The sequence below is a fragment of the Anabas testudineus genome, chromosome 21 (genome assembly GCF_900324465.2).
Source record: "Anabas testudineus chromosome 21, fAnaTes1.2, whole genome shotgun sequence".
Lineage (NCBI taxonomy): Eukaryota > Metazoa > Chordata > Actinopteri > Anabantiformes > Anabantidae > Anabas > Anabas testudineus.
In genome coordinates this window covers 19,276,331-19,290,256 of record NC_046629.1, presented here as the reverse complement: position 1 = coordinate 19,290,256, position 13,926 = coordinate 19,276,331, and the positions used below count along the sequence as shown (strand labels likewise).

The window sequence follows — 13,926 nt, the reverse complement described above, 5'->3', positions numbered from 1 at the left end:
CACTTAATAATCAAACTCCATCATATCTCAAAGACCTCATAGTACCACATTTTCCCAGCAGAACAAGGTCAGCACCTTCCCTTTTCTCTTATTGTTTAATCATGGACACTGGCCTTAATTGAGGCAAGTAAGGCCTGGAGTTCTTCCAGAGTGAGTTGTTGTGCTTTTGGAATATTTTCGGTAGGCCGGCCACTCCTGGGAAGATTCAACACTGAATGGCTTTCAACAAAATGCTTATACCTCTGTTAACTCCATGTTAACGCAGCAGTTGCAGAGCTGCAAGCAGACAGGCTGTGTGCAACTAAAACAGTAAGTAAGTCAGTGGGCCCTCAAACACTTGATTTCACAGGAACGAGTTTCAAAGTCTTAATGTAGGTCAGAATTAAGAAGCTCTGTGACAAGGCCTAAAGAGCTAACTCACCTTCTGCACCACCCAGGAGAAAACCTTCAAATACCCTGATTGATGAATCTATTCGTCCAGTCACCAACTAATCCAGTTTTAAACATGTGTTATGTTTGAAACTAGTAGCACGTATGTTAGAAAAACTGTACAGAGAGTTATCCTTTCACATTTGTTTCTCTCATGAAACTGCCATTTGTTATAGCTTAAAGTGACTCATGTGAAACTTGGGTTTGTCCTATCCCAAATAGTGCACGAGACTTTTATCTTAGGGAGTCAGATATGATGTTCCAGCATAGAATTCACCTCGAGATGAGAATCAACTGTAATATCTCACAGACAATTATCTATTCACCTCTCCCTCCCAATGGTAATCTATAAAAAGAACTATGTGTTAGATCCTTTGAGTTTTGCATCTGTCAGCTGCTGTGCTGAGGAATGCATGCTCCCTTGCGGAACAGAAATTAAACTACTGCCTTATTAACCTCAACGGTGGTTTGTTACAGAAAATTTCCTATCAACATATCAAAATGAGAACAGACCAAACACAGAACTTGCAGAACAAGGACTTTATATTGAAATGGCAGGGTATGTGCAGATACACATGGTTGGGAACGTTAAAATCTGATGGCAGTGAAGGCATCGGTGCTTATTCTGGAAAACACAATCTAATTGGAACCACAATTGGACAACCAGGCTTTCACGTGTTCTGTAAGGACACACTCGTTGGGTTTAAAGGCGCTTCACAGCATCAGGATGAGGGGCGGCTGGTGGTTGTGTCAGCCAGAGCTCTACATCCAGCAGCTGGCCCACTTAGACTGTTGTTACCATCTAAGGTTCGAATCCATACTTCTGCTTCAACTGTTCAACCAGGTTGATGTACTCGTTGATGGCATCTTCTTTGGCCTTTCCTAAAAAAAATAAAAAAATAAAAAAAACGAATGAAATAATTTACACTGCTACATACGTAACAGTAATTACCTCCATGTTACAGGCAGTGTGCTGTCCTGACTCAGAACCCTGCTGGAATCAAATCAAAGCACAATTACTAGGTGTGCAAATTTGTGCATTGCTCTGCCAAAGTTAACTGGAAATACAAAGAACATTCTGGAATAATTTCCTCAGAATTTTTAGTTCATCTGTGGGAGCTGTGTTCTTTTTCTTTCAGATTCTCTAGTTCTTTTAAGACACTCGTAAAATTATTTTCCCATGACAACAAAATTATTTGTTACTTTTTCCCTAGAATCTTTGTGCCTAACTTGAATTCTGCAATATTACAAAGCTGGCACACAGCTGGGGGTTCAGATCCAGGACAAAAAAAAAAAAAAGAAAAGAAAAGAAAAGAAAAAAAGAAACCAATGGTCTCCATGTTTTTGATTGGACAAAGGTGGTTAGTGAGGAAGTTCATGTGAAAACATGCAGCTCTGTTAATGAGGGCTAAAAGAGTTGCAGTCCAGCCTGAGATGAAGACCCTCATGTCTTTCTTTTCACACTGTCGCACTTTGTGCTGATGAATGCAGTGCAACTAGATCAGGCAAGCAGTTCAACTGCAACAAGCTCCTTCTGTACAGAAACCAAAAGTTGTGAAATGTGTTTTAACAGATGTGGACTGACACTTTGACTAGTTGGCATCTCAAATTCTCAAAAGACAGAAAAAAAGTAACACCTACAGGAATGGCAGTGTACCTTTCTGCTTCTCCCAGGCATCCCATTTAGCTTTCCCAGTGAAGTCAAATATCCCTGGACGACCTTCAGTGAGAACAAAGAAAGACACATGGAGGTGAAAACTAAGTAAGTAATGCAACTAAGCAAAAACCTGGTGGTGCAGCACGCTGCAGATCAAAATATATATATTTTTTTGTGCAATAACTGTTTCACCACAAAAAACACTGCTGAAGTTCCATAATGGAAGAAATATGCCATAATCACCATGTTTTTAATTAAAGTTAATTTATTAAATTAATTTGCTGGTGGTCATAGAAACTAAATGCATTTTGGACACATGTTAACACATGTGCACACCACTCATGGTCATGGAAAATTTGTCACTATAAGCTGAGGTTAAACTAATAAATGACTGACTCAAACAACCAAAATCTGAACTAGTCAGAAAAGAGACTATGATGGGTCCCCGGGGTTTTACAGAAGTTGTATAACCATTTTGCTACAAATGGTCTCTAGATAATAAGATAATACACTGTTCGTCCAAAAAAAAAAAAAAAAAAAAAAAATCACTACCTGGATTTAACCAAGCAAATTGGTAAGAGCCTCTCCCATTGGATAATTACTGCATGGATCATAATGTTTCAGCTGGCAACAATTTATTAAACCGTAACTGATGCCATGAGTGGCTTCTCATTTGATAAACAACCATGCTGAAAGACATATCTTGTGGTCGTGGAAAATATGTTAATTTGTTTCAGAAAGGTCAAATTATTAGCATGAATCAAGCAAAGAAAACATCTAAGAAGATTTCTGAAACTAAAACTGGGTTAAGAACTGTCCAATAGAAAAAGGTCATGTGGTCTGATGAGTCCAGATTTATTCTGTTCCAGAGTGATGGGTGCAACAGGGTGAGAAGAGAGGCAGGTAAGGTGATGTACCCATCATGCCTAGTGCCTACTATACAAACCTGTGGGTGCTATGACCGGGGGTTGTTCAGATACTTTTTATGCCCAAAGTGCAACTGTGTGCCATAATCAAAGCTAAAGGCGGTCCAATTAAATATTAGAGTGAGTGATGTGTGATTTTCTTTCTTTTTAGTTTTTTTGGATGGGCAGTGTAGTTTGTAGGGTAATGGTGATAACGCTGAGATGTGCCTCACTTGTATTGACATCACCCACACTGGCCTGCTTGAACAGAGCGTAGATCTGCAGCATGTCTTCATCTGCTGGCCTGGCTTTCAGCTGCTTCACCTCAGCTGCTGCTGTGTCAAATTTAGCCTACAAAGGAGAGGACGAGTTTATGAATAATAATGGGACACACAGAGGTCGGAATCAAATACACAGCAGCACCACAGACTGGGATAACATGCACACCTCAGTGTCTGCCGTTTTGATGGCTGGCTAAGAGAATGGACCAACACACACATTAGAATGAGTGGGACTTTTGCACACACACTATTCAACACTCTTTTTGTTTGTGTTTATTTTATCAACTATCTAGAGGAAATCAATACATACACAATTTGTTCCTGTACATCTGCAACCACACTATTTAACACTTTTTTTCAACAGTTTCCTGCAGTATGTCAAGATGTGGTATATTTGAAGATGATGCATTGTCTCTTCACAGTGCTGAGGGACTGGTGGGGAACATGTAAAATGACTGTGACACTGGTTAGCCCTGAAGTGAAGCTAAACCTATAAAGTGGTCTGGTAACTAAAGCTGCTTGCATGCACTGACACTCTGAATTTGTCCAGACTTAACTAAGTTATTCAGATCAACCAGACTTTATCCCGGGAGCCCCACAGTACAAAGTCTGTGTAATGTCCGAGTGAGCTTGTGTGAATACAGCATAGTGCATAGTGCTATTTTCTTAATTCAGGTCTAGGTTCCGCTACACACTCCCGACAGCCCCAAGGTCATATAAGGATGATGGCTCAAGGGATTTTCTCTTTGCTATATGAATAATTGAAGTTCTGCTTTTTTAATTTAATAAAATTTTGTAGCACTTCATAAATGCCATAAGAAACACGCTATAGTTGTTTATACAAAGCGTAAACAAAAAACAATATTATCTTCATTCTAGATGTCAAAAAGTATTTGCGGCTCCCACTGTTTTCTTTTCCGTGGAAACCGGGTCCAAATGACTCTTTGGGTGTTAAACGTTGCCGACCCCTGGTCTGGAGTATTCACAGCAAGTGAGGGGGCATTCAGCCGATCTGCTCAGCACGACATCAGAAAGTTTAGGAAAGTTAACTGGAGTTATATACATTTGGTGTCATTTCTAATCACGTGATTTTCTCTACTGATGGGCTGTAAACAAAACAATTGATTTTCGCGGTGTACTATTGTGTTATGTCGGGCTTCTTGCACACTCTACGAATACCCGGTAGTTACCTGCCATGAAACATTTAGTCGTTTGGCAGACACTTTTATGCAAAGCAAAGTCTGTGAGATACAATCGTAGGCAAGGTAGGTAGGAGGTTTTGACTAACGACCCCTACTGGTCGCTGCTTACTGTACACGATTATACTGCATGGAGGCCAGTGATCTTACCACTAAACTATCCAGCCGCCAACACCACATGTAATCGAACAATGTGCAGTACACAATGTGTTACACAGTACAGGAATGTGTTGCTGGTGTGGGATTGTGTGTGTGCAAGGACAAAGTCTACAAGAGAATTACAACATGAACTAGGATCATGTAGAGGGGGCAAAGATCAGGTTGTTGGCATTGTTAAGACTGTGGACTCAAGTCTTTCCACACCCTCGATTGCATTTTATATTTCCATTTAGTCATCTGGCAGAGGCCTGTATCCAAAGGGACTTACAAGGTACAAGGCAAAGGCAGGGTAAGTGTAAGGCAGTCTTGCCTAAGGACCCTTACTAGAGGTGGGGTTTCATTGCATTTCTGGGAAACTGCATAAAATCTCACCAGAGCATACTAAGCGGGTTCTAATGCAACACTGGAGGTTATGCAAGTAGTGGGAGGAGATGACAAAGAAGGTGGTTTAACTGTCTCAGACAAACAAATTGCTTTTGTTTTTTCACAAAAAAGACAATCATCCCTATGCACAGGAGAACTGACGGTTGTGCGTGTATTAGGAAGAGGTCAAGGTGAAAACATGGAACCCAAACTACAGTGAAAGAAGTACGGATGCATAATAGGCAGAACTCGGCACCGCGGGAACTAACGACTCATTCCAAGAGACTCTAATAACTGTCTCCACCACAGTCACTGATGTGGCCACAATGAGGGATAACGGCGAGTGACGACTCTTAATCTCACTACCACCTCAACCAACTAATAGTTAACTTGCAGCTCACAATGAAACATCCACATTCCCACATTAGTGTGTAAAAAACAATTCTCTTTCAGTATTCATGTGCTCGCCTAACCCGAGCCTCGCTTGTTGTGGACGTTAGCTAACGTAGCATTAGCGCTTATCTTAAATTATAACACCAGTTAACGGGTTCCTCTACTGCCGCTTCTAAGGAGCATTGCGGAATATGAACCAGCTGTCAAAACCGTAATGTGCTAACTAATACCATACATACCTGGAGATCAGCCATCTTTATTCAAAACTCGCCCTTCAGCAGACACACTTCTTGATGGAGGGTTCAGGGTGAAGTCCACCGTCCCTCCCCTCTTGCCATGCAACTATCAGGTCGACCCCCATCGAACACGCCCCTTCTCTCCTGCTATTGGCTGACTGAAATGTCAGCCATAGTCAGGCACGCCGACAGGCCATAGATATGTACACATAGATGCCGCATGGGGGCTTCTGAAATGCGTCTATCGCGCCGCCATATTGATCAGGTCCCTGTCCTAGACTGACCAGTTCAAGCATTAAAAAAACAACAGACTTCTGTGCTGGTTTTGGATGCTCTAATAACAGAAATGTTAAAGCCAAGCAATGAGAAATATTATTTCACAGGTGAGAAGTTAACTATCAGGTGACGAGTACGACATTACAGTTTCAAGGAACGATAATCGCAGTAGGAAAAAATGAAATTGAAAAACTGAATAATAACAATAATACTAATATTTGAATTATGTAGGGGGCATTCACCTTTGATATTACAGTATGTTAGTGCCACAACCTACGAAAGAGGTGTTTTGATTAAATAACTCGCATTTTAAATTTAACTAATTATCCCTGTATCAATAATATTTCTGGCACAAACCCATCTGCTGATTAATCGACTGTTAAATCAGTGATTTTAATTTTGGATAAACCTCTGCCTCCGTACCCATACTTGCATTAAGAGGCGCGGATTCCCTGATCCAACGTGGCGGCCGAGGTGACGCATCGACACCAATAGAGAGACGGGGGTCAGGCGGCACTTAGGTATATTTTTATCTATGCTGACAGACAGACTGATATAATACGACGGTCTGCGGTGGCGTGAATTAGAGAACCAATCACGCCAGCAAGGCTACGGAGCGTAGCAGTTTTTTCCTCTTTTTTGTTGTTGTTTTAGCATCAGTAGAACCTTTGTGTGATCCCATGCACACACGCAGCTTTCATTAAATTTGTCAGCTGGCGTCGTTGTGTATGTAAATTTCTTTTATGAGCATATACGTTTGTATAAACTTTGACTTCTTTTGTTACAGTTGTTACTTTATGCAGAGCAGGTGTTCTAAAAATCCATCGTATCAATCTGTCCTACCCGAGATCACTGCGCACGCGCACGCCCCAAGTACGCCATCTGTCGGTGTCTTACCGCTAACATGCTTGAAACATTTGTGTGGTATTATGTTACGTTTTAATCGTTACATATTTTGTTTAGTAGTTGAAATGAAAACGTCATATAATATTTCAGGGTTGACTATTGTTGTGCTCTTGTCAGTGTACATTGTTAAAAACTAGTGTTCTTTGTGTGGGTAGGGTAGACATCTGTTAATGATATTGTCATTCACCCATTTCACCTATCATACTTGTTACCCAGTGCTTTGTGTTGTTAGGGTTTTCTGAATAAGCGATTAAAGTAATAAGTGATTAAAGAAAAGTGGTAGCAAAAACTGATCGCTTTAATTATCATTTAATTATCATTCTGACCTAGGTAGGATTTTTTTTTTTAAATCAAATGCAAAATCAATTTTTGCCATTGAAATAGGCCATCACCTCTCAAAATAACTTTGCGACTTTAATACTTTGTCTACATTACATAAATCAGTTTTGTCCAGTATTGTTAAATGCTAACATTATACATTTAGGTCTGAATTGCTAGCTCCATGTCAAACTCTCAGCTATAGATTTAATTCCCCCTTCTTGCTGTATTTTTGAGCATAAAATAGACTGAGAAATGATGGAATGATTCACACAGTGAATGAGGCACATAAGTGACTGAGGCTGTGCTAGTCAATTGCAGTAAACAATTTTTGTGTGACAATAAAAAAAACAAAAACAATCCGTTTGCATTGTGGATGCAGAGGTGTGTGGGTCTCCGCTCTGCTCCGACTGCTCTTATTAAGTCCAACAAGTCTTTTGTAAGTGTCATACAAAAGTAGCATTTAAGGTAACATTTATAAATGCTACCCATTTGTAAGATACACATCAGAAAATTTGGTATATTTGCTGAATCAAAATAGAAAATTGTTCTCATTAATTTTGGTAATATTTCAAGATTCAAGATTCAAGATTCAAAAAACCTTATTAATCCCAGAGGGAAATTGTTTTGCCTCATTACCATTGTTCTCAACACAGACAGAAAGAAAAGGAACCACAACCAGGAAATATCCAACACCAACATAAATACACATAACCAATAACATCAAAACAGAAAAACTCAATATATATACAAAATATGTAAAATAGACAAATGAAATAGGGTCAATATATATACCCTGTGTGGATTGACAGCAGTATATGACACAACTATCATTTCCCCCACCCCTTACACCCACCCACCACCACCACATTTGTGTTCTACGCACTGCAGAACTTTCCCTTATAAACATTTTTTAGCAACATAAACAATAGCACTTATTCTTTAGTCAGTCTATTTTGCATGTTACATGTACATACTGTACAGTATGACCAAATGCTCTAATGCCAATGGACCACTCTTCATGAATATATTGAATCAGCCAGCACAAAATTATTTTGCAGTTTCCCACAGGAGGGAAAAACTATCTTGGCAGTGTTCGTGTAGCCAAAGGAGCCCTATTTTAGAAGACATAACGTTAGTGATTATTTGTTGAACCAAATGCAGTGTAGTCATTCCACACTTTCATATTACAATTTAGAAAAATGCATTCTTACCCATTTTAATAATATATATAAACGTACAACTCAGTAAAATTTACAAAAAGGGAAGGTATCTGAATACTTAATGAAGCGACTGCACAATATGTTTGAGTTTTTTTTTTTTAGAGCTTTAGCTTTCTTTACTTTGTCTTATCCGCTGGGGTTGGGAGTGACTCAAAGCTAGAGGACATCAGTGAGCCACACCCAGAAACAATAGAACAAGCAGACCTGAAGTATCCACACAAACACATACAGAATATCAATACATAAAACTCAGCATGTATAGAAAATCTGTAAATAGTATGTCATATGTATGAAAATAGGTCAATAACTATAGTCCAGAGTGGAATGACAACAGATATATAACAAGAAATTATCAGTTCTCCTTCCGCTTCCAGAGGGGGGCAGTGTGAGATCACCTTCACCCCGGTACAACATGAACTGCCCCTCACCCCTAAGCTTATACTTTAGCAAAGTTCATGAGCGAGGCAGCATCTGGGACATCACACTGTCAGTTCTGCAAATACTCCCAAATAATATGCTGTATGCATCTGTGTGCGGTTTCACTTGCTACATAAATAACTCTGACAAGGGCTCTTTCTACCTAAAGGACAATGTGTGACACTCAAACCACTGCCATCTGACACTGTATTTGTTTAAATAAATAAATTCCAACAAAAAATGTACATAAAACAGGGTGGAAGGTATTTCAAGGTTTATTAAAAATAGTACAAACTGAGCACAATTTCCTCATAATCACACTTTCTCAGTAGCAACACATTAGCAAAACTCACACTCTAGAGTAGTAGTAGTGCAGTAAATATTACTATAGCCATTCCCTGGGGAAAACCTTTATTCATCTTGACACTGTAAATCAATGTCCATGGTGACAAGTAGCAAAAAATAAATCAAAGGGAAATGAAAAGGCATACCTGTGTGTTGGTTTTAAACAAGCCCACTAATGTAAACTCTCTAGTTTGAAGTTGACCGCACCATGTCTTTTAAGAATCTCCTCATCTATAATATCATATCACATCACCAAGAACATTTGGGATTTGCTTTATAAAGGCCATAGTCTTCTTTCCTGAAGAAAGCCACTTCTGTTTCATTTGCTGAAATGACAAATACAAAAATGAAATGAAAAAAAAAAAAAAAGCTATACTTTTGGGAGCAGTTCACGAACTTCCCTACTTTTTAAGTGTTATGTGAGTCTAAGGTAAACTTTCCAATGCATTTTTCTAGGAACAAGGGCTGGACATGTGGTCTACCACTTATTAAAGCATAAGTTGCAGTTCCAGGTAAAATGCAACTTGGCAACAGAGCAGAGCAAAAAAAAAAAAAAAAAAAAATGTAGGGACCAAGAAGTATTGGCACATACATTTAGGCACCTTCAAAAATTCTGAAACATTCCAGCCTGTCATGTCACACACTCGTTTTAATGGTCTTCTTACATGATTGCTACAGCATTAACAGTTTTTTCTACAAAAAAAAAAAAAAAAAAAAAAAAAATCACAACAAACACATTCAGTTTGCTGGACAGAATTTTAAAGAGCTTTGTAGAAAATTATTTTTCTAGAATACTCCTGCTTGGTAACATGGTGCATTAGATACAAAGGTCTAGGCTTCTGTTTTACTCACTTGAATCTGTGGTAAGCAGTGAGCAATAGCAAGAACAAACAGCATGTAATCAGAAGTCAGAAAAAAAAAAAAACATGAATTGTTTTTTACAGAGTAATTCAAAATGGTATTGGCCCATCCTATGTATGCTTGTGTTGAACATTAGAACTATCATAAAGGTTATTTTTTGGGTCTAGTGTCTAAATAAAATTGAGAAAAGACAGTTTTTAGTGACAAGATAGGAATGATTAACGCTTACCAACACCAGCAGCTTTAAGAGATTGGCCTTCTTGAAGAATTAGCTTTTCATCTTCATCCAAACTCATCACCAACTCATTAGTCTGCAACAACAACAAACAGAAAAGATTTTCACGTAGATAGCAACCTTTAATTTTAAATGACCAAAGAATTCTCACCCTGTGTAATTGTACAACACAAAGCCTCAAATGCAAATGTCACAACAAGAGGTCCAGTTGGCAATGTACAGATAATTCCCAACTAATTCCATGGTACCATCCAAAATAATAACTTCTTTTTGACTTGACCTATCACAACACTAGTAGCTATGTGGTAGATCCAGTCACTGGAATCACTATGCTGGACAATAATCACAACATGAAGACAAAGAACATGTTAAGCTACTCCTCAAAAAGGTTACTGAAAAGCACAAGTCAGATAGATACAAAGAAATTATACAGTTTTGTTAAAAAAAACCTTGGAGTATAGTAAATACCTTCATTGAAAAATGAAAGGTGTATGGCACTTGTATAAATCAGCCTACAGCTGGCCGTCCTCAAAACCTGTGTGATCATGCAAGAAAGACGTTTCGTGCTTCAATGAAAATAGGATAGAGTGGGCATACAGCAACTGTTGTCTGGGTTCTTCACCAGTCACAGCATCTAGCCTGATGGCCAAAAGCTCAATTTGTCACATCATACCAAAGGGATGTCTTTCAGTTAACCAAGTGGTGAAGAATCAAGTCAGTTGCTGTATGTACAGTCTTTCCAATCTCCTTTCTTAGGCGTCACATGTCTTGGTGTTTTTCCTCACTTGTGTCCTTTTTGCACAGTCATTCAGCCTACAGACGACCTGCTGCAGGCAGATTTACATCCGTCACACTTTCCTTCTAGAGTGGCTGAAAAAGAACTTCTTCTTTGTCACAAACCACACAAAATGAGTTGAGTCAACTCAACTACAGAGGGAAAGGTATGACACTTCTATATACACTCCCCTCCAAAAGTATTAGAAAAGTTACTTCACTTTTACTGTAGACTGAAAACATTTGGGTTTGGAGACAAAAGATCAACTCCAATCAGTTTTTATTTGCATTTGTTTATGTCTGGATCCGATACAAAAGGCACTATCATCTGAGTTGTGTAAGAACCAACACATTTTTTATGTGAGCAAAAGTACTAGAAAATATATACTGAAAGGTGTGTTTTGTTGCCCAGGTGTGTCCTATTACATTGGTTTTTTTAAACAACAAATAGCACTGAATGTCTCTGTTAGATTTGGGTTTTGCATGTTCAGACTGAATTTATAATTAAGAGATGTAACCAACATGAAAGCCAGAGAGCTTTTATGTTGGTTACAAGCAATTGTGAAGCTGAGAGATAATGGAAAACCAATCAGACCCATTGCACAAACATTGGCCATAGTCAGTACAACCATCTGGAATGTCCAGAAGAAGAAAGAAACCAATCTGAAAGAAAGAAAGAAATCTGTACTAAGTAACAGATGTCGAACAGGTAAATTAAGAAGGACAACAGCAGTTGACCACAGAAAAACTGTTAGAACCAGCAACAATCTCCACGAAACTGGAGAAAACAGTACATTTGACATTACCATTACATGCACTTAAAAGGAGAATGTAACACTACTGTTAATACAAGACTCTGTGAACAAAAGTACAGAGGCTACACCAGAAATTGCAAACCACTCATTAGCAAGAAGAATAGGAAGGCCAGGCTAGAATTTGCTAAAAAGTACAGAAATGAGCAACCAACATTGTGGGAAAAAGTTTTATAGACTGATGAAACAAAGATGAACCTTTATCAAAGTGAGGAAAAGGATTAAGTTGGGAGAGTCTGCTCATGGTCCCAAACATACAGCACAAGCTCATCTGTGAAACATAGTGGAGAGAATGTCATGGCTTAGGACAGGCTCAATAATCTTCATTGATGATTTAAAACATGATGGCAGCAGCAACTACACCTGTCAGTATACATTTTCCAACACTTTTGCTTACAGGGGTACAGGGGTGGCTTTGGATCAATAGCTCTGCCAATCATAGGATTGGTAGTTTGATTCCCAGCTCCTTCTGTCACATGCCAAGTGTCCTTGGGCAAGATACTGAACCCCAAATTGCCCCCCAAGTTGCATAGTAGCTCTTCTATTGGAGTGTGCTTGTGTGTGCGAATGGGTGAATAAGATGCAGTGTAAAAGCGCTTTGAGTACCAGTTAGATAGAAAAGCATTATATAACTTCAGACCATTTACATGAAAAATTGGTTGGTTCAAATAAAAGGTGCTATCTTCTAAGTTGTGTATCTTATCCAGATGTAAACACTTAGAAATAAAAGCTAAAATGTTGATCTTTTGTCTCATATTCCTCTTTTAACGACCAGCCCAAATATTTTCAGTCTACAGCAAAAATAAAGGAACTTGCCTCATTTTCCCAATACTTTTGGAGGGGAGAGAGTGTAGTCATATGTAGAGTTTTAGTTGAAAGCACGAATAACCAGAAATAACTCTGAATATACATATGATTACTGGCTGAGATTATTTCATCACAGTACAGTAGCACTTGTGTTGGCTGTGATGTGGAAAGCCAAGCAGCAACGTGACTCCACATGACTGGGAATTCTCTGCATTAGGAAAGTGCAATACCAGGTCACACTCCAGGAGACTCTGCCTACACAAGCCACTGAATTTCGTTAGGATGCTTTTGTTGTGTCACAGCAGAGTGACACTTGTTTCAGATAGATACCTTTGCTCCATGAGGCTGGTGGATAATTTTCATTGTGTCTGAAAAACCAAGAGAACCGAATCAGGTGCAGAGCATGGATACATAGAATTACATATACATATACTTAATCAGAATCACCTCAAGTACACCATTCATTTTTTGTGTCTGTTATTCAAGGTAAATCAAATGACCTATATTTAATCAACTTTATATCAATTAACTGAGGTCTAATTTGGAGTTCATGTGGTTTATGATGGGCAGTTCACTATCTGATATCCTAACAATATGATATTGTGAGGGCCAAAAGTCTGTGACCATTAAGGCAAAACATTTTTCATTACTAATAACTTAGTTGAACTCTTTGGGAGAACATCTGAATTAAGTTAACTTGGTCAATGACACAAATGTGCTTTAATCTGATTAATGATCTAATGGATCTTAAACAAATGTTTAAATACAAAAATAATTTCTTTATTTTTACATGTTTTTGACTTATGCTAAACTGTTGGATTAGTTCTAAGTTTACATCAAATTATCAAATCACAAATTATGTGAACTGCTATCCACCTATTAGATTTTAACACCTCATTAAAGATCTTTTGGTGGAGTTAGTGTTGTGGTGGACAGAGGTAAGCATGGTCTACAGCTACCTCAACCTTCACACCATCTTTAGCAGCTTTCTGCTGATACTAGTTGTTCTGTTTCACAATATGCCGTTTCAATGATCAACTGTAAAAACGACGAAACATACGTTCAGAGAAGAAAACATGAAATATTATAAGGAACAATGGATTTGTCATGCTATCTAACACTACGGCAAACCATGTCAAACGTACCATAAGAATATCTCCTAAAACAGGGAGGGAGCCCTGGTCTTGCTGCAATATCTGAAAGAAAGTAACGTTATTTGTTATCATGACTTGAACCTGTAGCTGATTTCTACTGTTTTTGATCCGCCGCTTGTGTTTACACACCGTCTCTAACGAACTGAATAAAGTCCTGCACCGTTTGCTCTAAGTTG

General features: G+C 38.6%; 2 protein-coding genes across 4 annotated transcripts in view; both read right to left on the bottom strand.

Moving 5' to 3' along the window:
• Nucleotides 1-954: 954 nt before the first annotated feature.
• On the bottom strand, nt 955-5,767 carry dbi (diazepam binding inhibitor (GABA receptor modulator, acyl-CoA binding protein)). Of its 3 annotated transcripts, none has more exons than XM_026376275.1 (4): nt 5,626-5,767; nt 3,225-3,342; nt 2,071-2,149; nt 955-1,311 (listed from the first exon to the last, which is right to left on the bottom strand). In XM_026376275.1, the coding sequence occupies exons 1-4, from the start codon at nt 5,638-5,640 to the stop codon at nt 1,266-1,268; spliced, it is 258 nt and encodes an 85-aa protein (XP_026232060.1). In that variant the 5' UTR covers nt 5,641-5,767; the 3' UTR covers nt 955-1,265. The 3 variants fall into 3 exon arrangements, with proteins under 3 accessions (XP_026232060.1, XP_026232059.1, XP_026232058.1); XM_026376274.1 differs by having other exon boundaries at nt 2,087-2,149; nt 5,626-5,766; XM_026376273.1 differs by lacking the exon at nt 955-1,311 and adding an exon at nt 1,338-1,963.
• A 3,252-nt stretch (nt 5,768-9,019) lies between these two features.
• The window catches only part of c21h2orf76 (chromosome 21 C2orf76 homolog), a 5,053-nt gene continuing 146 nt past the window's right edge, over nt 9,020-13,926 (bottom strand). The window contains exons 1-5 of the mRNA XM_026375698.1: nt 13,880-13,926; nt 13,742-13,792; nt 12,927-12,964; nt 10,198-10,279; nt 9,020-9,433 (exon numbers count right to left, since the gene is read on the bottom strand). The exon at nt 13,880-13,926 is cut by the window's right edge and continues 146 nt beyond it. Coding sequence (XP_026231483.1) covers nt 9,357-9,433; nt 10,198-10,279; nt 12,927-12,964; nt 13,742-13,792; nt 13,880-13,926 — 295 coding nt within the window. The 3' untranslated portion in view covers nt 9,020-9,356. The remainder of the gene's footprint in view (nt 9,434-10,197; nt 10,280-12,926; nt 12,965-13,741; nt 13,793-13,879) is intronic.